Source organism: Bombina bombina, chromosome 1 (genome assembly GCF_027579735.1).
Source record: "Bombina bombina isolate aBomBom1 chromosome 1, aBomBom1.pri, whole genome shotgun sequence".
In the NCBI taxonomy this organism is placed as follows: domain Eukaryota; kingdom Metazoa; phylum Chordata; class Amphibia; order Anura; family Bombinatoridae; genus Bombina; species Bombina bombina.
Window position 1 is genome coordinate 798,443,107 of NC_069499.1, and position 23,837 is coordinate 798,466,943.

At 39.9% G+C, this 23,837-nt stretch overlaps 1 protein-coding gene across 1 annotated transcript in view; it reads left to right on the plus strand.

Annotated features, from left to right (window-relative positions):
• Positions 1-23,837, plus strand: part of VPS9D1 (VPS9 domain containing 1) — a 134,133-nt gene that overhangs the window by 23,877 nt on the left and 86,419 nt on the right. The window contains exons 2-3 of the mRNA XM_053699362.1: positions 18,955-19,027; positions 19,838-19,927. Coding sequence (XP_053555337.1) covers positions 18,955-19,027; positions 19,838-19,927 — 163 coding nt within the window. The remainder of the gene's footprint in view (positions 1-18,954; positions 19,028-19,837; positions 19,928-23,837) is intronic.

Consider the following 23,837-nt stretch of genomic DNA (forward strand, 5'->3'; position numbering starts at 1 on the left):
GTGCAATGACGCGCAATTTTGCACATATGCTCCTTGCAAGGTCCTCTACCAAGTTTGTTCAAACTGTGATTTTTCCATAATCAACATGGCTGCTGTGAGACATTAACCTTTTTATCGCCATTTAATTGCGTTTGCACTTTATACATTAGTTTTACAATATTTAACAATATTACAGTGTAATAGACACATGATTACACATAGTCATAACCCTTAAAGACAATATTGCAATTAAAATTCGCATTGCGCAATCGCCTTCGTGAAATAAAACATTTGCAAATTTTCATGAAACTTCTGCAAATTGTAGAGGTCTATAGTGAGCATTAGTATGTGCAATTTGAAAGTCATAAATTGCATAGCTTTGCGGCCATTTTGTTTCGTATGCGCCATTTTTAAAAACTATAAAAATCTTCTTCTCCGAAACCGCTTATGGGACAGACTAGAAATTTTGTTTATAGAGTTATCGTATGACTAACATTCAGATTTGTTCAAGAGAAGTTGATACGTCATGTGGTTTGGCAGCCATTTTTAATTGTTCAAAATTGCTTAACGATATATTTAAATTCATAATAAACCAAAAACCGTTTTACAAAAATGCTTTATTTTTGCCATGTTTATTGACATCTATAGTGAGCACTATTGTGCATAATATAGAGGCTGTATATCTTACGATCGGGCAGCCATCTTGGTTTACGCTAAAATTTCGAAAGTCTATTTTCTCTGCAACGGCTTATGTGAGATCTGTGAAATTTGCTGTACAGTCTTATATTGTGACCTAGAGTCACAGTTGTTCACGTTGAAGGAATTAGTCACAAGCTGTGGCAGCCATATTGGTTTACGCAAACATTTTGAAACTGTGTTTTCTTTCCAATCGCTTATGTTAAAACTGTGAAATTTGCTGTATAACCATATATTGTCACTTAGAGTTACATTTGTTCATGTTGAAAGTATAGGTCATATGGTGTGGCAGCCATTTTAAAAAATGCAAACATTTCGAAAATGTGTTTTTTTTTCCAAATGCTTATGTTAGAACTGTAAACTGTTGTTATATAGCTTTATTTTGTGACATAACTACTTATATGGCATTGCAAAAATAATGCGCTGGCCACCTCTATTGCTGCTTGCAGCTATATTTATATTTGTACTTATGAACATTTTTGTTGTTATAATACTTTAGAATCAAAGAGTACATGTACACATAATGCACAATATCTCCGAAATCAAACCGGAACAAACGTTTGTTTTTCCAGCACAAATCAGCACAAAAAATGGTATATTTGTTTTTAAAATTGAATAACATGAGGTGCAAAGTGGGCAGGGTTTCATGAAAAATAATGTGCTATATCTCCAAAACCAAACCGGCACAAACGTTCGTTTTTGTGGCACAAATCAGCACAAACAAATGATATATTTGTTTTTAAAATTGCATAAAATGGGATGCAAAGTGGGCAGGGTTTCATTAAAAAAGTATTTAAACGCAATATCTCCGACTGTGGCAGATCTAGTAGGGGCGAAGTTTCACATACTGACAAAGGTGGCATCCTATGATAGTGCCACGTTTAAAGTCACTGAGCTCTTCAGTACGACCCATTGTACTGCCAATATGTGCCTATGGAGATTTCATGCTGTTTGTGTTGGATTGTATGCACCTGCTAGCAATGTGTGTGGCTAAAACACCTAATCTCAATAATTAGTAATGGTATCCACATACCTTTTGGACATATAGTTTACTTTTTTTTTATATTGTCTTTATTAAGGTCTAAAACATACAAATAACATCTGGAGAATGCAGTTAAACTGGTGCAGTTAAACTGGTTGTCAAATATTTATGCAAAAATGAAATAAAGTTAAAATTAGACTGCACGGTGTAGCAGTAACCTGTGTATGGCTGGTTGTTTGATCAGTACCAGCGGTTCTAAAACATAATGGTAGATGAGTCACAATTTTGTACATATATGAGATATCAAAAAGTAGAAACTTGATGAATATACACAAAATTCTGTGCATATATGGGCTATCAAGTAGCAATTAATTTAGTAAGTAATATGCAAACGCAATGGTGTGTCACAGAATGCTATACAATGTTAAGGAATTCAATATTTAATATGTTCTACTAAAAATGATACATAGAGAACAAAGATACAAATTAGGCTAACAAGATTTAATTGAGACAAATGTAGCGGAGAAATTGGTTTAAAATGAGTGTAAGTTTATCATCTGGTAAAAAGAGTTGTGCCATCTCTATATACAACACCAATTAAAAACAATGTATTCAACTTCAGACTTGCAATAGTTGTATACAGAAATAGTGAACCATAAAAATAACAAAATAATACCCGGATAAAAAAATATATATATGTATGTCCAATAATAGTCCAAATATAGTATCCTTAGAGAGTGTCCTTGGATGAAGGAGTGAAATCTCACTTGGTGTGTGAAGATGAACGAAGTGTCCGGTGAATCCGGGAATTTGTAAAAAAAAAAAAAAAAAGTGTATCCAGATTAGGGAAAAAATAAATTCATAAGAATAAGCGACCAAAAGCCTGTGGAGAAAAAAATGTAAAAAGAACTATAGCAATTTTATGACTGATCTGGACATATATAGAATTATGCTCACCTTTCAAAGCAGAGAACTCTCTGCTTTGAAGCCGCTGCTACTGATCAAACAACCATACACAGGTTACTGCTACACCGTGCAGTCTAATTTTAACTTTATTTCAATTTGACAACCAGTTTAACTGGGTGACAGCTATTTCACACAAGACTGTCTTTTCATATAAATGTTGATATTATTCATTTGAATTCCTCAACGTACTGTAGCCCCTTGTGAGGCGCTCCTTCAAACACATTTCTTCTCCTTTACTAAGAACGATTATATTGGACAATTGTTCTACATAGAAGTTGAGCAAGTACGATCTACATTTGGCGCTGTCCACTACATTTCATTCTTTAATTCTATAGAATGCACCATCTGAGGACATTAGAAAAAGCAGTCAGCAATTGTGTACAAATATTTCTATGACAAAGTACACCAAATACAGCAATAAGGAGTGAATCAAAAATAATTGTCATAATATGCAAACAACAAATCTGTGTATTTCACAGGATAACTATAAACTTAATTTCACTTGTATTTGAAGGTTGTAATGTCCTCCTCAACATGAGGCCTTTTTCTGGGACCTCCACTAACTGGAAAAACACTGTGCTAAGGAGGAGAATAGAGTTATTGAGATGTAGACTACATAAGATTCTAGAAGACTGTCCATGAGGCAAGGGCAGCTATATGAACCCTCATCATAATTAAGTCTATGAACATATATACATTTCAGTACAAAGAGAGAAGCGCTCTACCAGGAACGAACAACAGCTCAGTGGCTTTTTCTATGGCGATTTACCACCCGGAAGCAGCCTCTTTTAGACCAGTGTGCTTTTTACAGAAGAAAACTTTCCTGAAGTATATCAGTCTGATCCCGCCAAGTAAGGTCAGTCCAGCCCCGAAATACCAGGCAATTCTCCTCTGAACAAGGAACATGACAACCCCAGACGATCGTTTCGGCCTCCTATGGGCCTCGTCAGTGAGGTGCAGCCACATTCCTCTAAGCACACTGGGCAAGGAGTCCACGTCTGGTTTCCCCCATCACCCATAGGGAGACTTCCCCAGGGTCATAATAATTTGCATACAAAGAGAGAAGCGCTCTACCAGGAACGAACAACAGCTCAGTGGCTTTTTCTATGGCGATTTACCACCCGGAAGCAGCCTCTTTTAGACCAGTGTGCTTTTTACAGAAGAAAACTTTCCTGAAGTATATCAGTCTGATCCCGCCAAGTAAGGTCAGTCCAGCCCCGAAATACCAGGCAATTCTCCTCTGAACAAGGAACATGACAACCCCAGACGATCGTTTCAGCCTCCTATGGGCCTCGTCAGTGAGGTGCAGCCACATTCCTCTAAGCACACTGGGCAAGGAGTCCACATCTGGTTTCCCCCATCACCCATAGGGAGACTTCCCCAGGGTCATAATAATTTGCATACAAAGAGAGAAGCGCTCTACCAGGAACGAACAACAGCTCAGTGGCTTTTTCTATGGCGATTTACCACCCGGAAGCAGCCTCTTTTAGACCAGTGTGCTTTTTACAGAAGAAAACTTTCCTGAAGTATATCAGTCTGATCCCGCCAAGTAAGGTCAGTCCAGCCCCGAAATACCAGGCAATTCTCCTCTGAACAAGGAACATGACAACCCCAGACGATCGTTTCGGCCTCCTATGGGCCTCGTCAGTGAGGTGCAGCCACATTCCTCTAAGCACACTGGGCAAGGAGTCCACGTCTGGTTTCCCCCATCACCCATAGGGAGACTTCCCCAGGGTCATAATAATTTGCATACAAAGAGAGAAGCGCTCTACCAGGAACGAACAACAGCTCAGTGGCTTTTTCTATGGCGATTTACCACCCGGAAGCAGCCTCTTTTAGACCAGTGTGCTTTTTACAGAAGAAAACTTTCCTGAAGTATATCAGTCTGATCCCGCCAAGTAAGGTCAGTCCAGCCCCGAAATACCAGGCAATTCTCCTCTGAACAAGGAACATGACAACCCCAGACGATCGTTTCGGCCTCCTATGGGCCTCGTCAGTGAGGTGCAGCCACATTCCTCTAAGCACACTGGGCAAGGAGTCCACGTCTGGTTTCCCCCATCACCCATAGGGAGACTTCCCCAGGGTCATAATAATTTGCATACAAAGAGAGAAGCGCTCTACCAGGAACGAACAACAGCTCAGTGGCTTTTTCTATGGCGATTTACCACCCGGAAGCAGCCTCTTCGTATGCAAATTATTATGACCCTGGGGAAGTCTCCCTATGGGTGATGGGGGAAACCAGACGTGGACTCCTTGCCCAGTGTGCTTAGAGGAATGTGGCTGCACCTCACTGACGAGGCCCATAGGAGGCCGAAACGATCGTCTGGGGTTGTCATGTTCCTTGTTCAGAGGAGAATTGCCTGGTATTTCGGGGCTGGACTGACCTTACTTGGCGGGATCAGACTGATATACTTCAGGAAAGTTTTCTTCTGTGAAAAGCACACTGGTCTAAAAGAGGCTGCTTCCGGGTGGTAAATCGCCATAGAACAAGCCACTGAGCTGTTGTTCGTTCCTGGTAGAGCGCTTCTCTCTTCGTATGCAAAATATATACATTTCAGACTAGAGGAGGACTAAAAAAAGACATTTAACTAGTGAATGACAAAGAAGTAGTAAGATACTCGGACTATCCTTTTACATACAGAGGTTTTATTATTATGTTGTCTCTAACACTAAATACATTGATTTGGCAAATAAAACAAAAGTACAAGGACTGTGAGTCTTGTGAGTTTTCCCATCTCAGCTATTCGAACATGAAGTACGGCATTTGAATATTTAAATATATATCCTTATAAAATAAAGCCTATGATAGTGCACAACTAAGGAAAGGGGAAGCTCGCCTCTTTAAATCTAATCTCACTCTTGAGTTATTCAAAGTATATCTGTTTCGTAGGACTACATGAGAACCCTTTCATATCTCTATATAAGAAACTTTGGTTATTAATAAAAGAACAATGTCTGCAAATTATGTCATCTGCAGCTTATAGTGAATCAACTTGTTCCTCTGCTGAGATTATCTGGAGTTGCTGCGTGCAGAGAAGGGAGCCGTTGGTTATCCCGGAGTGCAGAGGGGGCAGGTAAGCACCTCAGTAAGTACGCTGAAGTGTAGAGGTGCTTAATAGAGAGAGGTTTCGGCATATTATTTGTATTGCAAATATTGGGCAGTTTAAAGTTATTTCTTAGCCCTGTCTGACAGGTTTAAATTACTTTGGGAACTAATGTTCTTAAAGGAACGGTGTAAAAAAAGGAAAATACTTTTTTTTTTTTTTTTTTAATTGTATTTTTTTTGCAATATGGACCAAGAATTGGTGCCGTCTGCTGAATGTAAGCTTTGCCTAGATACCCAAGTAGAACCTACTTTGCCCTTCTTGTGTTGAAAGAACATTTAATGTATAAAGATAGACTTTTTGTGTCTGAGCCACCATCCTCTCAGGTTGATGCTGGTCAGGCAGGGCTGCAGCTTTCTCCTGGAGGAGTTTTTTTGCATGCAAAAATTGCTGCCCATGTATCTGAGACATTAGCTGCCATTCCCATGCTTCAGGGAAGACGCAAGAGGAAACTTAAAGATTCAGATTATAAGGTCTCTGATCCCCGACTAACCAAGTTGCTCTTTCTCATAAGTCTGAAGAGGAAGATACGTCAGTTGCTTCTGAGGGTGAGATCTTCGATTCGGATAGTGTAATTCCTTCTTCTGATGCTGAAGTTGTATCCTTCAGATTTAAACTTGAACACCTTCGTGTTTTGTTAAAGGAGGTTTTTGCTAGCCTGGACGACTCTGACACTCCTGTCGCTGTCAACCCTAAGAAATCTTGCAAATTGAATAGATATTTTGATGTTCCCTCCTCTGTGGAGGTGTTTCCTGTGCCAGACCACGCTACAGAGATTATTGCCCGGGAATGGGAAGAGACCCGGAATTCCTTTTTCCCTGTCCCCGTTTTTTAGAAAGACGTTTCTGATGGCTAACTCCATTAAGGAGTCGTGGCAGACAGTGCCCGAGGTGGAAGGGGCGATTTCTACTCTGGCTAAGAGAACTACTATTCCGATTGAGGATAGCTGCTCTTTCAAGGATCCAATGGACAAGAAGCTGGAAGCTTACTTGAAAAAGATGTATATTCATCAAGGTCTCCAATGGCAACCTGCGGTGTGTTTCGCTACCGTGACAAGTGCAGCAGCTTATTGGTTTGACGCATTGTCTGAGTCTCTTCAAGCAGAGACTACTTTGGAGGAGATCCAGGATAGGATTAAGGCACTTAGGTTAGCCAATTTTTTTATTACTGACGCCTCTTTGCAAGTCATTAAGTTGGGAGCCAAAATATCTGGTTTCGCGATTTTTGCACGTTGTGCATTATGGCTGAAATCTTGGTCAGCAGATATTTCATCTAAGTCTAAGCTTTTGGCGATTCCTTACAAGAGTAAGACCTTGTTTGGACTGGGTTTGGCAGAAATTATTTCCGATATCACGGGTGGTAAAGGATCTTTTCTGCCACAAGATAAGAAGAATAGGTCGAAGGGACGTCAGAGTAATTTTCGTTCCTTGTGTAACTTCAGAGGTAAGTCTTCCCCCTTCTCTGCCAAGCAGGAACATTCCAAACCTTCTTGGAAACCCAGTCAGTCTTTGAATAAAGGGAAGCAATCTAAGAAGCCCACAGCTGAGTCTAAGTTAGCATGAATGGGTTGCCCCCAATCTGGGATCAGATCAAATGGGGGTAGACTTACTCAGTTCTCTCAAGCATGGATACGAGTTGTCCCAGATCCGTGGGCCGACGTATCCCAGGCTTACAAATTAGAATTCAAGACCTTTGCTCCCAGGGGCAGGTTCCACCTCTCAAGATTATCTGCAGACCAGATAAAGAGAGGCGTTCTTGAAATGTGTTCAGGATCTTTCCCTCTTGGGATTGATGGTTCCAGTCCCAGTACAGGAACAGGGTTTAGGGTTCTATTCCAATCTGTTTGTGGTTCCCAAAAAAGAGGGAACTTTCAGACCCATTCTAGATCTAAAGTGTATAAGCAAATTTATCAGAGTGCCGTCCTTCAAGATGGAAACTATACGTTCCATTCTTCCTATAGTGCAAGAGGGTCAGTTCATGACGAAGATAGACCTGAAGGATGCGTACCTACATGTTCCCATTCACAGGGATCATCACAAATTTCTGAGATTTGCCTTTCTGGACAAACACTTTGTTTGTGGCTCTTCCATTTGGCCTGGCCACAGCTTCCAGAATTTTCTCAAAGGTCCTGGGGGGCTCTTTTGGCAGTGATCCGTCTTGGGGAGTTGCAGTGGCGCCTTATCTGTACAACATTCTGGTTTAGGGGCCATCTTTTCAACTAGCAAAATCTCACACAGAGATCTTGTTGTCTTTTCTTCGTTCCCACGGATTGAAGGTAATTTTGGAAAAGATTTCCCTTGTTCCAGCTACAAGGGTGGTCTTCTTAGGAACCATTATAGATTCTCTATCAATGAGAATATTTCTGTGAGAAGAGCCAATCTTCTTTCCTCTTGCCTATCTCTACAGTCTGCGGTATGGCCATCAGTGGCCCAATGTATAGAGGTAATTGGTCTGATGGTGGCTTCTATGGACATAGTTCCCTTTGACTGATTCCATCTGAGGGCTCTACAGTTATGTATCCTCAGTCAATGGAACGGGGATTATGCAGATCTGTCTCAGAAGATAGTTCTAGATCAGTCAACGAGAGACTCTCTTCCGTGGTGGCTGTCTCAGGAACATCTGTCTCAGGGGACATGCTTTCGGAGACCCTCCTGGGTGAATGTGACCATGGATGCCAGCCTTATGGGCTGGGGAGCAGTTTGGGACTCGTTGAAGGTGCAGGAACTTTGGTCTCAGGAGGAATCTGCTCTTCCCATAAACATATTAGAGTTGAGGACAATCTTCAATGCCTTGATGGCTTGGCCTCAGCTGGCCTAAGTCCAATTTATCAGGTTTCAGTCAGACAACATAACCTCAGTGACTTGCATCAACCACCAGGGTGGAACTCAGAGCTCCTGAGACATGAAGGAGGTGGCTCGGATCATTCAGTGGGCGGAAGCTCACAATTGCTGTCTTTTTGTCATCCACATTCCAGGAGTGGACAACTGGGAAGCGGATTTCCTGAGCCGGGGAGTGGGGACTCCATCCAAAGTTGTTCTCCAGGTTAACCATCAAATGGGGGGTACCAGAGTTGGATTTGATGGCGTCTCGACAGAACGCCAAGCTTCCAAAGTACGGTTCGAGGTCAAGGGATCCTCAGGCCTTCCTGATGGATTCTCTGGCAGTTCCTTGGAACTTCAGAATGGCATACTTATTTCCTCCGTTTGCTCTCCTTCCACAAGTCATTGCTCGTATCAAGCAGGAGAGAGCATCTGTGATTCTAATAGCTCCGGTGTGGCCTTGCAGGATCTGGTACCTGGACCTAGTGGAAATGTCGTCTCTGCCGCCGTGGAGACTACCCTTGAGGAAGGACCTTCTACTTCAAGGTCCCTTCCTTCATCCGAATCTCGTTTCTCTGAAGCTGACTGAGCGTGGTTCTAAGCGTGGTTTTTCTGAGTCGGTCATTGAGACCATGATTCAGGTTCGTAAGCCTGTTACTAGAAAGATTTACCATAAGATATGGCGTAAATATCTTTATTGGTTTGAATCCAAGGGCTACTCTTGGAGTAGGGTCAGGTCTGGAGAAAGGTTTGTCGGTCAGATTTCTGCTCTATCTATCTTGCTGCACATGCATATGGTGGACGTGCCGGATGTGCAATCTTTTTGTCAGGCCTTGGTCAGAATCAGGCCTGTGTTTAAGTCTATTCTGCTCCGCCTTGGAGCCTTAACCTTGTACTTAAAGATTTGCAACAGGCTCCGTTTGAGCCAATGCATTCCTTAGATATTAAGTTGTTATCTTGGAAGGTTTTGTTTCATATTGCTATTTCTTCTGCTTGGAGAGTTTCGGAACTCTCAGCTTTGCAGTGCGGTTCGCCTTATCTCATTTTTCATGCAGATAAGGCAGTTCTTCATACTAAGTTTGGGTTTCTTCCTAAGGTTGTTTCGATAGAAATATTAATCAGGAAATTGTTGTTCCTTCCCTCTGTCCTAATCCTTCTTCTCATAACGTCTGTTGCACAACCTAGATGTGGTGCATGCTCTTAGATTCTATTTGCAGGCGACTAAGGATTTTCGCCAGTCTTCTGCATTGTTTGTTTGCTTTTCTGGGAAGCGTAAAGGTCAGAAAGCTACTGCTACTTCTCTTTCTCTGTGGTTGAGAAATATTATTCGTTTGGCATATGAGACTGCTGAACAGCAGCCTCCTGAGAGAATCACATCTCATTCCACTAGGGCTGTCTTTTCTTCTTGGGCTTTCAAGAATAAATCTTCTGTGGAACAGATTTGCAAGGCTGCAACTTGGTCCGCTTTGCATAATTTTTCTAAATTTTATAAATTTGATACTTTTGCCTCGGCCAAGGCTTCTTTTTGGGAGAAAGGTTCTTCAAGCAGTGGTGCCTTCCGTTTAGGTCTACCTGTCTTGTCCCTCCCTAGTCCTCCGTGTCCTTTAGCTTTGGTATTGGTTCCCAACAGTAATAGAGGATGCCGTGGACTTACCATATCTTAGGAAAGAAAACAAAATGTATGCTTGCCGGATAATTTTCTTTCTTTCCAGATATAGTGAGTCCACAGTCCCACCCTGTTTTTTTAAAGTCATTTTTTTTTTTTCACTAAACCTAAGGCACCGCTACACCTTGTGTTTCTCATTTTTTCCATTTTCCTTTGGTCGAATGACTGGGGATTGTGGGAAGGGGAGGGATACTTAACAGCTTTGCTGTGGTGCCCTTTGCCTCCTTCTACTGGCCAGGAGTGACATTTCCAACAGTAATTGAGGACGCCATGGACTCACCATATCTGGAAAGAAAGAAATTTATCAGGTAAGCATACATTTTGTTTTTTCTTCTTTCTCTTGCTATCTTTATTTGAAAAAGAAGGCATCTAAGCTAAGGAGACAGACGATTTTTGGTTTAGACCCTGCACAGCGCTTGTTTATTGGTGGGTGAATTTATCCACCAATCAGCAAGAACAACCCAGGTTGTAAACCAAAAATGGGCCGGCATCTAAACTTAAATTCTTGCTTTTCAAATAAAGATTCCAAGAGTATGAAGAAAATTTGCTAATAGGAGTAAATTAGAAAGTTGCTTAAAATTGCATGATCTATCTGAACCATGAAAGAAAAAATGTGGGTTCACTGTCCCTTTAAGTAGATATGAGAGGTGGAGATAGCAACAAGAATGTAATAATGATTTGATATGGATTAGAACTAGAGAGATGGGAGGGGATTATTCCTTTACTCCCTCCCCTTTTTCCTTTTTTTTTTTTTTACCCAAATATGGAATTGTCTGATTTTCATGATTTTTGTACTTTATGATTTAGTTTTCAGTTGTTACTATTTTCATGTCTTCCAAGACACCCTGTGTGGTGAGCTGAAAAAGTAGAATGTTATTTCTGTTTGCTATCTGCACTGTTGGATTATAAATAAAGAATTAAAAAAAAAAATATATATATATATATATATATATATATATTCTAATTTATTATATTATTATATCTATTGTAACCCATTGAGCAGTAGGCAGGTGATTCCACAACAAATATTGGTGCAGCAAATATTGCATATTTTCACAACAGGTCTTGTTAGGTCAAATTTAGCATAATACAATAAGTACCTGACTAAAAAAAACTTAACGGGGAATAAAGCAACTAAGTACGCTCTCTGAGAGCCTGATATTAAAAATCTCGCTGGAATGGAAAGAAATCATGCAAAATCTTTGGGATTTTTTTTTAGACCTTGTATTGTAATGTAGAAGTCTCTGTTTCACATTAAAAAAACACTACATTTCAACATAAACATTTCTCATTTTAAGGGCCTTGCCGTAGTAACGAGACTTCTTAGAATATCTCGCCTGAGCGTCGGTTTTGAATATCAGGCCCTGAGTGTTATCCATGTTATCCTCCTCATAACCAAGTGAAATTAAAAAAAAATATATATGTTAACAAAAGGGGATTAAGCAAGCCATACTGTCCTGGCCAAAGACAGCACACCATGATCAACTATGTCAACCAACTGACTTGTATATCGATATAAAAGGAGGTATTTAATGTTAGTCAAGCACCTCAGTTATATTATTATCAAGAGGTATATACCATTATTATTATTTATTTATTTATTTATTTATTTATAAAATATTTTACCAGGAAAGATACATTGATATTTCTCTCGTTTTCAAGTATGTCCTGGGTACACAAAACATTGCATTGATACAATGGGTACAATAAAATACAAAAACAATAATAATACACGATATATGCACAAAAATGTAACATAGAACAGGTAGGAAATATATAATCAACCATGACAGGTGCATTCTGTTTTGAGATATGTAGAGAGGGATCTCTTAAAGGATATTAGGCATGGGGAAGGTTTGAAAGTGTGCGGGAGGTCGTTCCTTAATTGTGGTGCTCTGTAGGAAAAGGAGGATCGAGCTGCTTTCTTTTTGTATTGAGGCAAGCTAAATAATGTGCTGGTACTGGATCGGAGGTTATAGGAGGTGGGAATAACCGTTGAGAGCATACTGCTCAGGTAGGGTGGGAGCTTCCCAGAAAAGCTTTTAACCCCTTAATGACCGAGGACGTGCAGGGTACGTCCTCAAAAAAAAAAAGGCAGTTAACGCCTGAGGACGTACCCTGCACGTCCTCGGTGTGGAAAGCAGCTGGAAGCGATCCTGCTCGCTTCCAGCTGCTTTCCGGTTATTGCAGTGATGCCTCGATATGGAGGCATCCTGCAATAACTTTACATGGCCATCCGATGCAGAGAGAGCCACTCTGTGGCCCTCCCTGCACCAGACATCGATGGCCGGTATCGTTGGTGGGTGGGAGCCGACTTGGGAGGCGGGTGGGTGGCCATCGGTGTATCTTCTGACATCAAGGGGGGCGGGATCGGAGGCGGGGCCGTTAGGGGGCGCACGCGGGAGCGCGCACGTGCACTGAGGTTGGCGGGTGGGCGCGTGCACGGGGCGGGAGCGGGTGGGAACCGCTACACTACGGAAAATATTGCTAGGAAAAAGGGCCAAATCTTGTTTGTGCAAAAGCACAAAAATAGATCGTGGAGGGGTGGGGGGTTGGTTTTGTGTGGGGGGGAAGCTACACTACAGAAAATTTTAATAAAAATAAAAAAAAACCATATTTTCTTCTAAACTGGGTACTGGCAGACAGCTGCAAGTACCCAAGATGGCGCATATTAAGTTAGAGTGGGAGGGTTATAGAGCTGTTTGGGGGGGATCAGTGAGGTTGGGGGCTAAGGGGGGGATAGTACACAGCAGCATATGTAAATATGCTTTTTAAAAACACAAAAAAACAACAAATATAGCTTTTATTTTAGTACTGGCAGACTTTCTGCCAGTACTTAAGATGGCGGGGACAATTGTGGGGTGGGGGAGGGAAGAGAGCTGTTTGGGAGGGATCAGGGGGTCTGATGTTTCAGGTGGGAGGCTGAGCTCTACACTAAATGTGATATTAACCCTGCAAGCTCCCTACAAGCTACCTAATTAACCCCTTCACTGCTCGCCATAATACACGTGTGATGCGCAGCGGCATTTAGCGGCCTTCTAAATACCAAAAAGCAACGCCAAAGCCATATATGTCTGCTATTTCTGAACAAAGGGGATCCCAGAGAAGCATTTACAACCATTTGTGCCATAATTGCACAAGCTGTTTGTAAATGATTTCAGTGAGAAACCTAAAATTGTGAAAAATTTAACGTTTTTTTTTATTTGATCGCATTTGGCGGTGAAATGGTGGCATGAAATATACCAAAATGGGCCTAGATCAATACTTGGGGTTGTCTACTACACTACACTAAAGCTAAAATTACCCCAAAAAGCTCCCTACATGCTCCCTAATTAACCCCTTCACTGCTGGGCATAATACACGTGTGGTGCGCAGTGGCATTTAGTGGCATTCTAATTACCAAAAAGCAACACCAAAGCCATATAAGTCTGCTATTTCTGAACAAAGGGGATCCCAGAGAAGAATTTACAACCATTTGTGCCATAATTGCATAAGCTGTTTGTAAATAATTTCAGTGAGAATCCTAAAGTTTGTGAAAAAATTTGTGAAAAAGTGAACAATTTTTTTTATTTGATCGCATTTGGCGGTGAAATGGTGGCATGAAATATACCAAAATTGGCCTAGATCAATACTTTGGGATGTCTACTAAAAAAATAATATATACATGTCAATGGATATTCAGAGATTCCTGAAAGATATTAGTGTTCTAATGTAACTAGCGCTAATTTTGAAAAAAAAATGGTTTGGAAATAGCAAAGTGCTATTTGTATTTATGGCCCTATAACTTGCAAAGAACATGTAAACATTGGGTATTTCTAAACTCAGGACAAAATTTAGAAACTATTTAGCATGGGTGTTTTTTGGTGGTTGTAGATGTGTAACAGATTTTGGGGGTCAAAGTTAGAAAAAGTGTATTTTTTTTCAATTTTTCCTCATATTTTATAATTTTTTTTATAGTAAATTATAAGATATGATGAAAATAATGGTATCTTTAGAAAGTCCATTTAATGGCGAGAAAAACGGTATATAATATGTGTGGGAACACTAAATGAGTAAGAGGAAAATTACAGCTAAACACAAACACCGCAAAAATGTAAAAATAGCCTTGGTCCCAAACGGACAGAAAATGGAAAAGTGCTGCGGTCATTAAGGGGTTAAACACAAGGCAGGAAAGATGGAGGGTGCGTCTGGATTCCAGCGACAGCCAGTTTAGTTCTTTTAGCATGTCACAATGGTGGGTCCTGTAGTTACATTGTAGCACAAAGCGGCACAACGAGTTATACAATGTATTAAGTTTATTAAGGTGAGTTTGCGGTGCAGGAGCATATACTACATCCCCATAATCCACGATTGGCATCAGCATTTGCTGTACAATCTTTTCCTTTACAGTAGGGCTGAGGCAGGATTTGTTTCTTACAGGGCACCTATTTTTGGATAAAGTTTAGATGTCAGTTTTTCTATATGGAGGCCAAAAGATAGATTGGGGTCTAACAACATACCCAAGTATTTAAAAGAGTGGACTGCGGTCAGTGTGCAATTTGATTTTGTTTTGATGCATAGATGGGAATTTTGTAGTTTGTGTAGTTTAGATCCCGTTCCAAAGATCATTGTGACAGTTTTGTCAGTGTTTAGGAAGAGTTTGTTTTTTGAGATCCACTTTTCTACCTCTGTGAACTGGTCTTGGAGCACTGCTTCAAGCTGCGGTAGATCGGAATTGTTTGCATAGATTACCGTGTCGTCTGCGTACATGTGTACAGTTGAGGATTTGCAGACATTAGGCAGATCATTTATAAATAATGTGAATAGCAGGGGGCCAAGAATGGAACTTTGGGGAACACCACACGTGATTGGGAGAGGGAGGGAGTCGCTGTCAGAAATGGAGACATATTGTGATTGATTCGATACATATGATTGAAACCAGGTTAGCGGACGATCACCAATACCTGAGTTTTTTTAGTTTGTGCAGTAGTATGTCGTGGTCTACTGTGTCAAAGGCCTTTGCAAAATCAAGGAAAATAGCTCCAGTTAGGTCTCCTTGTTCCATTCCAGTTTGGATGTCGTTGCAAACTTTTAGGAGGGCAGTTGTAGTGGAGTGATTTGTACGAAAACCTGATTGATCAGGGGTCAGATAGTTAGATTGTTGGTAATATTCACATAATTGCGTATGGACGCATTTTTCTAAGATTTTTGATAATACTGGTAGCAATGATATTGGGTGATAGTTAGAAACCAAGGTTATCTCCCCACTTGTATGGATAGGCACTACTCTTGCAGTCTTCCAGAGTTTGGGTATGTATCCAGACACCAAGGATTCGTTAATTAGGGTTGTGACAGCTTTAGCAATTGCTGGCGCACTAAGCTTCAACAGCATTGCTGGGATTTGATCAGGTCCAGACTGGTTTTTCATTTTTAGGTTATTAAGGTGTTTCTTAACGACATTGATGGGTACAGGTCTAAAATTGAACTTCTCTATATTGGGTCTTTGCTGATTTAGTGGGGCCTGATCCACATTTGTAACTTCAGGATGCGTATCATTTATTAGTTTGTCAATCAGGGTGGTGGAGCATCCGACAAAATAATTGTTAAAGGCATTTGCTACATCTAAGGGGAGTTGCAGGGTTTGGTTGTCCACATTGACAGTGGAGGGTTGGGAGTGGATTGGTGGAGTTTGTAAATTATTTATGACTTTCCAAAACTTTCTAGGGTTTGATATGTTATTGTTCAGATTTTCACAGAAATATTGGGCCTTGGCCAATTTTGTTTGTTTAGTGCATATATTATGCATTGATAATATACATTCAGTATACCCATGTGTACAAATACTGCCACATAGCTTGGTATGTAAAACATTACTAAACTGCAATAGGAGATATATGTATTAGCTAAAATGTACTTGCACCCATAGGAACTTCATAAATACATTCCATCCATAGGATGAAAGGCAAACAACAATTCTGCAAGCCATCCCAATAAAGAGAGTAAAAAAAAGTCACTACGTGTGTGGTGCAGTCCGTGCCCAAAGCTATCGATTAGTAGGGGTAGTCAAAGCTATGCTGCCTTGAGCCTATATACCCCCTGAGTAGGAAAAACTTGGTGCTGATCCCTTTTACTGCGCCGTATGCTAGCACGGCTATTGGCTAAGAGGTGGAAACTTCACCTCATTGAAAAAACTAAGCTGTGCCGTGGGTGGCCAGAGGCGCTTGGGTTAGTGTTGAAGCCGCAGCGAAATAAAGGTAAGTTTAACACAGTTTAAAAAAAAATAAAACTAATGACTGAAGGTCGCCTTTATTTCTAGGCCTGGTGAATCCTAGCATTTTTTAAACAGTAGGATTTATCATCCCTTTCATTTTTGTGAATGCCTGGCTTTTTCCCTTAATGCACACTGAGGTGGGGGTGAAGCTCTGATCCCTCTGTTCTCTCCCTTCCCCTCCTCATTCCATTCAATGATGCTTTCTCTTTTTCCTTCCTTGAACAATGTCTCAGTGGGGTACAATAGAATTGCTTCAATTATGGATGGGTTTTTTAAAAAAAAGACTGCTGCAAACTGAACACATGGAGGTTGTGATGCTTTCTCCTTTTTGAATGACATTAAGATAAAGTAAAGATGTTAGTTAGCTTTTTCCAAGTAATCTCATGAATTGTTAACCTAAAACTTGTAATTTAGAAAAAATGTATCATTGTTCAATGTACAAAGATCTTTGCTTGAAGGGACATGAGAAGTAAATAAAATGATCTAATACATTGTTTGTTTTTATTGTTTGTTTGTTTTTTGTTAGACAGATGGGGGCCGAATTATCTAGCTCCAAATGGAGCTTGATGCCCCTGTTTCTGCGCAAGCCTTTAGGCTCGCCGGAAACAGTAGTTATGAAGCAGCAGTCTAAAGACTGCTGCTCCATAACTTGTCCGCCTGCTCTGAGGCTGCGGTCTTTAATCTGCCCAATCCTATACGATTGGGCTGATTGACACCACCTGCTAGCGAATCTGCAGGGGGCGCATTGCACAAGCAGTTCTCTGAGAAAAAGTGGGTAACAAAGGGGCAATCCAGAGAAGACCATTCAGGAACAACCAGGGTCAAACCAGAAAAACAGTCCACAATAAGGATATGCCAATCTTAAATCAGGAGAAAGCCAAGGTCAAATCAGGAGGTCAGTCCATACGAGGTATAGGCAAGGCAAACCCAGAAGTCAAGAAGCCAGAAGACAACCGGAAACAAAACAGTAGGAGAAGGTAGCCAGGAGATCCATGAAGGACATGTGGGGGGCCAAGGAGTTTTGCACAGATGTACCAGTAATGACCAAGCACAGGAGTGTCTAAGTGATCTGTGGGCTCAGTTCATGCACCAGCCACCTCACGTGATGTTATTGCTGCAACCAACAGAGGGTTTAATATTTTACATATTATGCACATGTGTGTGAACAACAAGATACGACCGTGGCCCCCGACGTACAAGGAGCAACAGATTCCTGAGCCACAGTGAAAACCATGCAACGCAAATGGCCTGCGTGCAACAAATATGCATTTACATAAACCATGGCATACATGCCGCGCACTCACATTTTGAGAGTGATTATTTACTGATGAAGCGAATAAAGGCACAGGGCTATTTTCTAGTTGTGCAAATTATTCATGCAGTGGAGTGGAGGATGACAGTGAGGCACACATTTCTTCTTTATCTTTAATTGACTTGATCACTGCTAATAAATCCGCTTTACAACCGGCTATACAACCAGCTTACCTTATATACTTTATCTTGCCCATAGCAGTCAAGCACTACTGTAAGTGAGGGTAGATCACCATCAACACAGGGTTAGGACAAGGGACTCCTTTGCTCAGCAATAAGTTTAAAATGATAAAGTAAGAAAAATATTAATTTAAGGAAGGCGTAGGTAGAATTGTTTCTAAAGGGATACTCAAGTCAAAATAAAATTATATGCTTTAGAAAGAGCATGCAGTTTTAAGATACTTTCCAATTTACTTACATTATCAAATTTTGCCCAGTCTTTTTATATTCACGCTTTCTGGGGAACAAGATCCTACTGAGCATGTGCACAAGCTCACAGGGTATACTATACTAGTCTGTGATTGGGTGATGTCTGTCACATGGTAGAGGGGGCCAGAAAAAAATCTGCCTATTTGAAGTAGGTGTTACTGCATTGTCTTTTTATTATGCACTTATTTAATTCTGCAAGTCTACTGTATTTAGTGGTAATTAAGCCATGTTGATTGATCCTAGCGCAATAACAGATATGCAGTAGCAAAAATAGTTTTTAGATTCATTCAGTATTACCCATATGAAAGCTTCTTGGTTAAAGGGACATGAATCCTAATTTTTTTCTTTCATGATTTAGAAAAAGCATGCAATTTTAAACAACTTTCTAATTTACTTCTACTATCTGTGCTGAAAAACATATCTAGATAGGCTCAGTAGCTGCAGATTGGTGGCTGCACATAGATGACTTGTGTGATTGGCTCACCCATGTGCATTGCTATTTCTTCAACAAAGGATATCTAAAAAATATAGTAAAATAAATAATAGAAGTAAATTGGAATGTTGTTTAAAATTGTATTCTTTACCTGAATCATGAAAGAAAAATGGTGGGTTTAGTGTCCCTTTAACTTTCCATATCTAGAAACTATTTGTGCTAGTTGTCTCTATGAACTATGTAATATAACATATAAGCAAATATAGTGATTTAATAAAAAATTTAAACCCAGATTTCTCTTTCTATTTGTTTATTCTAGGAAGCCTACATGGAGTATTTGAAGTGTGTGAGTTTTATTTCTCAGTCCCTGCTGGAAGAAGCAGATAAAAAAGGTAATTGGTATTTTCACGGATATTTCAGCTAAATGGCCTCATGTGCTCATGGATATCTGAACATCTGTGTGCTGCTGAATAACTAAGCTCACAGGCCCTGTGTACTGATTGGCACTTTGTGCTGCTTCCTATATGTGCTGAGCTCACTGATCCTGTGTGCTTCTGGGTAACGGCATACTCACCCTGTGGGCTACTGGTTTACTGAGCTTACTCACCCTGTGGGCTACTGGTTTACTCAACCTGTAGGCTACTGGGTACTGAGCTTACTAACCCTGTGGGATAATGGGTAAGTGAGCATACTTACCCTGCGGGCTGCTGGGTAACAGCTTGCTCACCCTGTAGAATAATGGATAAGTGAGTTTACTCACCCTGCGAGCTACTGGGTAATTGCGCTTACACACCCTGCAGGATAGTGGGTAACTGCGCTTACACACCCTGCAGGATAGTGGGTAACTGCGCTTACTCACCCTGCAGGATACTGGGTAACTGCGCTTACTCACCCTGCAGGATACTGGGTAACTGCGCTTACTCACCCTGCAGGATACTGGGTAACTGCGCTTACTCACCCTGCGGGTTACTGGGTAACTGCGCTTACTCACCCTGCGGGTTACTGGGTAACTGCGCTTACTCACCCTGCGGGTTACTGGGTAACTGCGCTTACTCACCCTGCGCGTTACTGGGTAACGGCGCTTACTCACCCTGTGGGCTACTTGGTAACTGCGCTTACACACCCTGTGGGCTGTTTTGTAACAAATTTGAATGCTATACCATAGTCCTCTCCTTTTAACAGCTACCTTTTCTCATCAACAGGTGGCTGTGACATGTTAAGTGCAGATTCCCAGAAGATGCTTAAGTTAGCGGAACAATGTCTGGAGAGGGCACGGAGCACTGCAGGGAAAGGTGAGTACTGATGACTTTTTCATGCAAACAAATATTTTAAAAATAATCCTGTTTAAATTGTTATTGGAGCTAACAGAAGATCTGGATTCTGGTGTATCAGTTTCTCATTGGGTAATGGGGAAATCCCTTAGCCATATTGGTGTGCAGGAATACAACTTGACAAATGTATCAACAAAATGTCATTGCTTACATGAAAACGGCTTATGTTTATTTTTCTACCTCTCTGTGCAGTTTCCCGGTTATATTACCCCACTGATTACCAGAATATGGTATAAGAATATTTACATTGCAACTAACTTGAGGACTGTAAGGGAGGTTACAAAAATAGAGAAACACAAAAAAATGCTTTAAAACAATAAAAATAATTGTATTCATTTAAACAAAAGTTATAACAAAAAAGATCATTTTTAATAAATGAGACTTTATGGTATTTATTAGATGACACTTAGGTTTAACACGTAATGAGCAATTTAAAAAATAAGGGCTCTTTGTTATTTTTTTTAAAGTGCTCATTACTTTTTAAGCCTAAAATAAGCTAAAACAATAGGAATTCATATTTATAGATATTATTAACGTAATGCCTCTCGTGGGGGGAGGAGGGATAATACTTTTGGTTAAAGGGTTACTCCTTATTAAGTGCCGCTAAGAATCTATCTAAGCTAACGTTTGTAATTCATATTTCAAAAGAACGTTTACTTTACTATCCAGGTACCGCTTAGATGCAGCGGTACTTGTATAATATAAATATTTGCTAACCAATATCCAAGCAGTATACCATCCATAATTTGCATTTTTGTTTTTAACCGATATCTAATGTACAGTATATACTTTACACAAGATATTATTCTGTGGAATTAACTTTTAAAGCATATCTGTTTTATTGATGGGAGGGAGACATTCCTTTTCCTTTTGACTTTAACATTCGTTCTGCTTTGGTCACCTTATTCATTTTATTTATTCGTAGTAAGAAACATTTTCTTATATATCTAATAGGTTTTGCAGAGTTTTGTTGAATCTTACAAGTGCAAAATTTGATATTCGACACTTAAAGGGATACTAAACCCAAATTGTTTCTTTCATGATTCAGATAGAGCAAGCAATTTTAAGCAACTTTCTAATTTTACTCCTATTATCAATTTTTCTTCGTTCTCTTGCTGTCTTTATTTAAAAAGTAGGAATGTAAAAGCTTAGGAGCCATCCCATTTTTTGTTCAGAACCTGGGTTGTGCTTGCTTATTGGTGGCTAAATGTAGCCACCAATAAGCAAGCACTATACAGGGTGCTGAACCTAAAATGGGCCGGTGTATTTGCAAGTTTATTGTAGATGTGGCCGTAGGTAGGAAAATGTAACGCGGTAGGGAAACATAACAGAACACCTGCCCCCTCATAGATGATATTGTGTTATTATTGATTTACTTAGTATCCATATTCAGCTACACTTTTTGGCTACAAGTAATAAAGTGTTTTTAAACATTAGTAGGGCAGCAAACACCAGTTTCTCTTTTGCTGTCTTTTCTATAAAAGTTAGGTTTTAGATTGCATTTGGACTTGAAGGGACAGTTTACCGAAAAATGTTCTCCCGTTTAATTTGTTCCAAATGATCTATTTTATCTGCTAGAGTACATTGAATTGTTAACAAGTAGCTCATTTATCCTTATTTCGGCATTAGAAATAGCTGATTTAGCCTGTGGTATCCCCACCTATACTGAAAGTTTTTCAACTTAAGTCCAAGTTATTGACAGGCTATGTAAACACAGCCAGCAGAAGAAATTACACTCCTGGTGGGGGGGTAAAATAGATAGTTAATACATTTATAATTTTGCATTGTTCTTTCTAAGTATTGGGCTTTGGTTTACAAGCAGATACAAGATAATAAAGAAAGTGTGTGTACACAAAGTGATAACATAATGAGATCTCATTTTACCTGCAAGGTCAGTCTATTTCAATATGCTGTGGTTTCAAAGCACAAAACCAGCAATTTAATATCCACAAATAAACCTGAAAATGCGATTTCTCATACATTTTATTCTTTGCAGCTGGTATAACAAGCCATTGGAAATACATTAGCGGGACAGTATACACCAATTTTTATTTAACTGCATGTAATAGACACTACTATAAAGAATAATATGCACAGATACTGAAATAAAAATCCAGTATAAAACCTTTTAAAAACTTACTTAGAAGCTGTCAGTTTAGCTCTATTGAGTTATTGTTAGTATTTAACAATAAGCAAAACTATACATTTAATATATTAAAAAAAAAAAGCTGTATAGGCTATATAAATGGATCATCTACAAAACATTTATGCAAAGAAAAATCTAGTGTATAATGTCCCTTTTAATAAAAAAAAACTATTTTACTGTAGTGATGCACCGAAATGGAAATTCTGGACCGAAACCGAACCCGGAAATCCAGGATGCATTTGGCCGAAAACCGAAACCAAAAATGTATTTTTTTCAGATTATTTTAACACATATATATATATTTATTTATATTTTTTTATCATAATTAGACTATTTAATGAATGAATCTGAATTGAAAAACTGCAAGCCAATAAAATAACCACACTTTCTCCAACATAGGTGTGTCCGGTCCACGGCGTCATCCTTACTTGTGGGATATTCTCTTCCCCAACAGGAAATGGCAAAGAGCCCAGCAAAGCTGGTCACATGATCCCTCCTAGGCTCCGCCTACCCCAGTCATTCTCTTTGCCGTTGTACAGGCAACATCTCCACGGAGATGGCTTAGAGTTTTTTAGTGTTTAACTGTAGTTTTTATTATTCAATCAAGAGTTTGTTATTTTGAAATAGTGCTGGTATGTACTATTTACTCAGAAACAGAAAAGAGATGAAGATTTCTGTTTGTATGAGGAAAATGATTTTAGCAACCGTCACTAAAATCCATGGCTGTTCCACACAGGACTGTTGAGAGCAATTAACTTCAGTTGGGGGAACAGTGAGCAGTCTCTTGCTGCTTGAGGTATGACACATTCTAACAAGACGATGTAATGCTGGAAGCTGTCATTTTCCCTATGGGATCCGGTAAGCCATGTTTATTAAGATTGTAAATAAGGGCTTCACAAGGGCTTATTAAGACTGTAGACTTTTTTTCTGGGCTAAATCGATTCATTATTAACGCATATTTAGCCTTGAGGAATCATTTATTCTGGGTATTTTGATATAATAATATCGGCAGGCACTGTTTTAGACACCTTATTCTTTAGGGGCTTTCCCAAATCATAGGCAGAGCCTCATTTTCGCGCCGGTGTTGCGCACTTGTTTTTGAGAGGCATGACATGCAGTCGCATGTGAGAGGAGCTCTGATACTTAGAAAGACTTTCTGAAGGCGTCATTTGGTATCGTATTCCCCTTTGGGCTTGGTTGGGTCTCAGCAAAGCAGATACCAGGGACTGTAAAGGGGTTAAAGTTAAAAACGGCTCCGGTTCCGTTATTTTAAGGGTTAAAGCTTCCAAATTTGGTGTGCAATACTTTTAAGGCTTTAAGACACTGTGGTGAAAATTTGGTGAATTTTGAACAATTCCTTCATGTTTTTTCGCAATTGCAGTAATAAAGTGTGTTCAGTTTAAAATTTAAAGTGACAGTAACGGTTTTATTTTAAAACGTTTTTTGTACTTTGTTATCAAGTTTATGCCTGTTTAACATGTCTGAACTACCAGATAGACTGTGTTCTGAATGTGGGGAAGCCAGAATTCCCATTCATTTAAATAAATGTGATTTATGTGACAATGACAATGATGCCCAAGATGATTCCTCAAGTGAGGGGAGTAAGCATGGTACTGCATCATTCCCTCCTTCGTCTACACGAGTCTTGCCCACTCAGGAGGCCCCTAGTACATCTAGCGCGCCAATACTCCTTACTATGCAACAATTAACGGCTGTAATGGATAA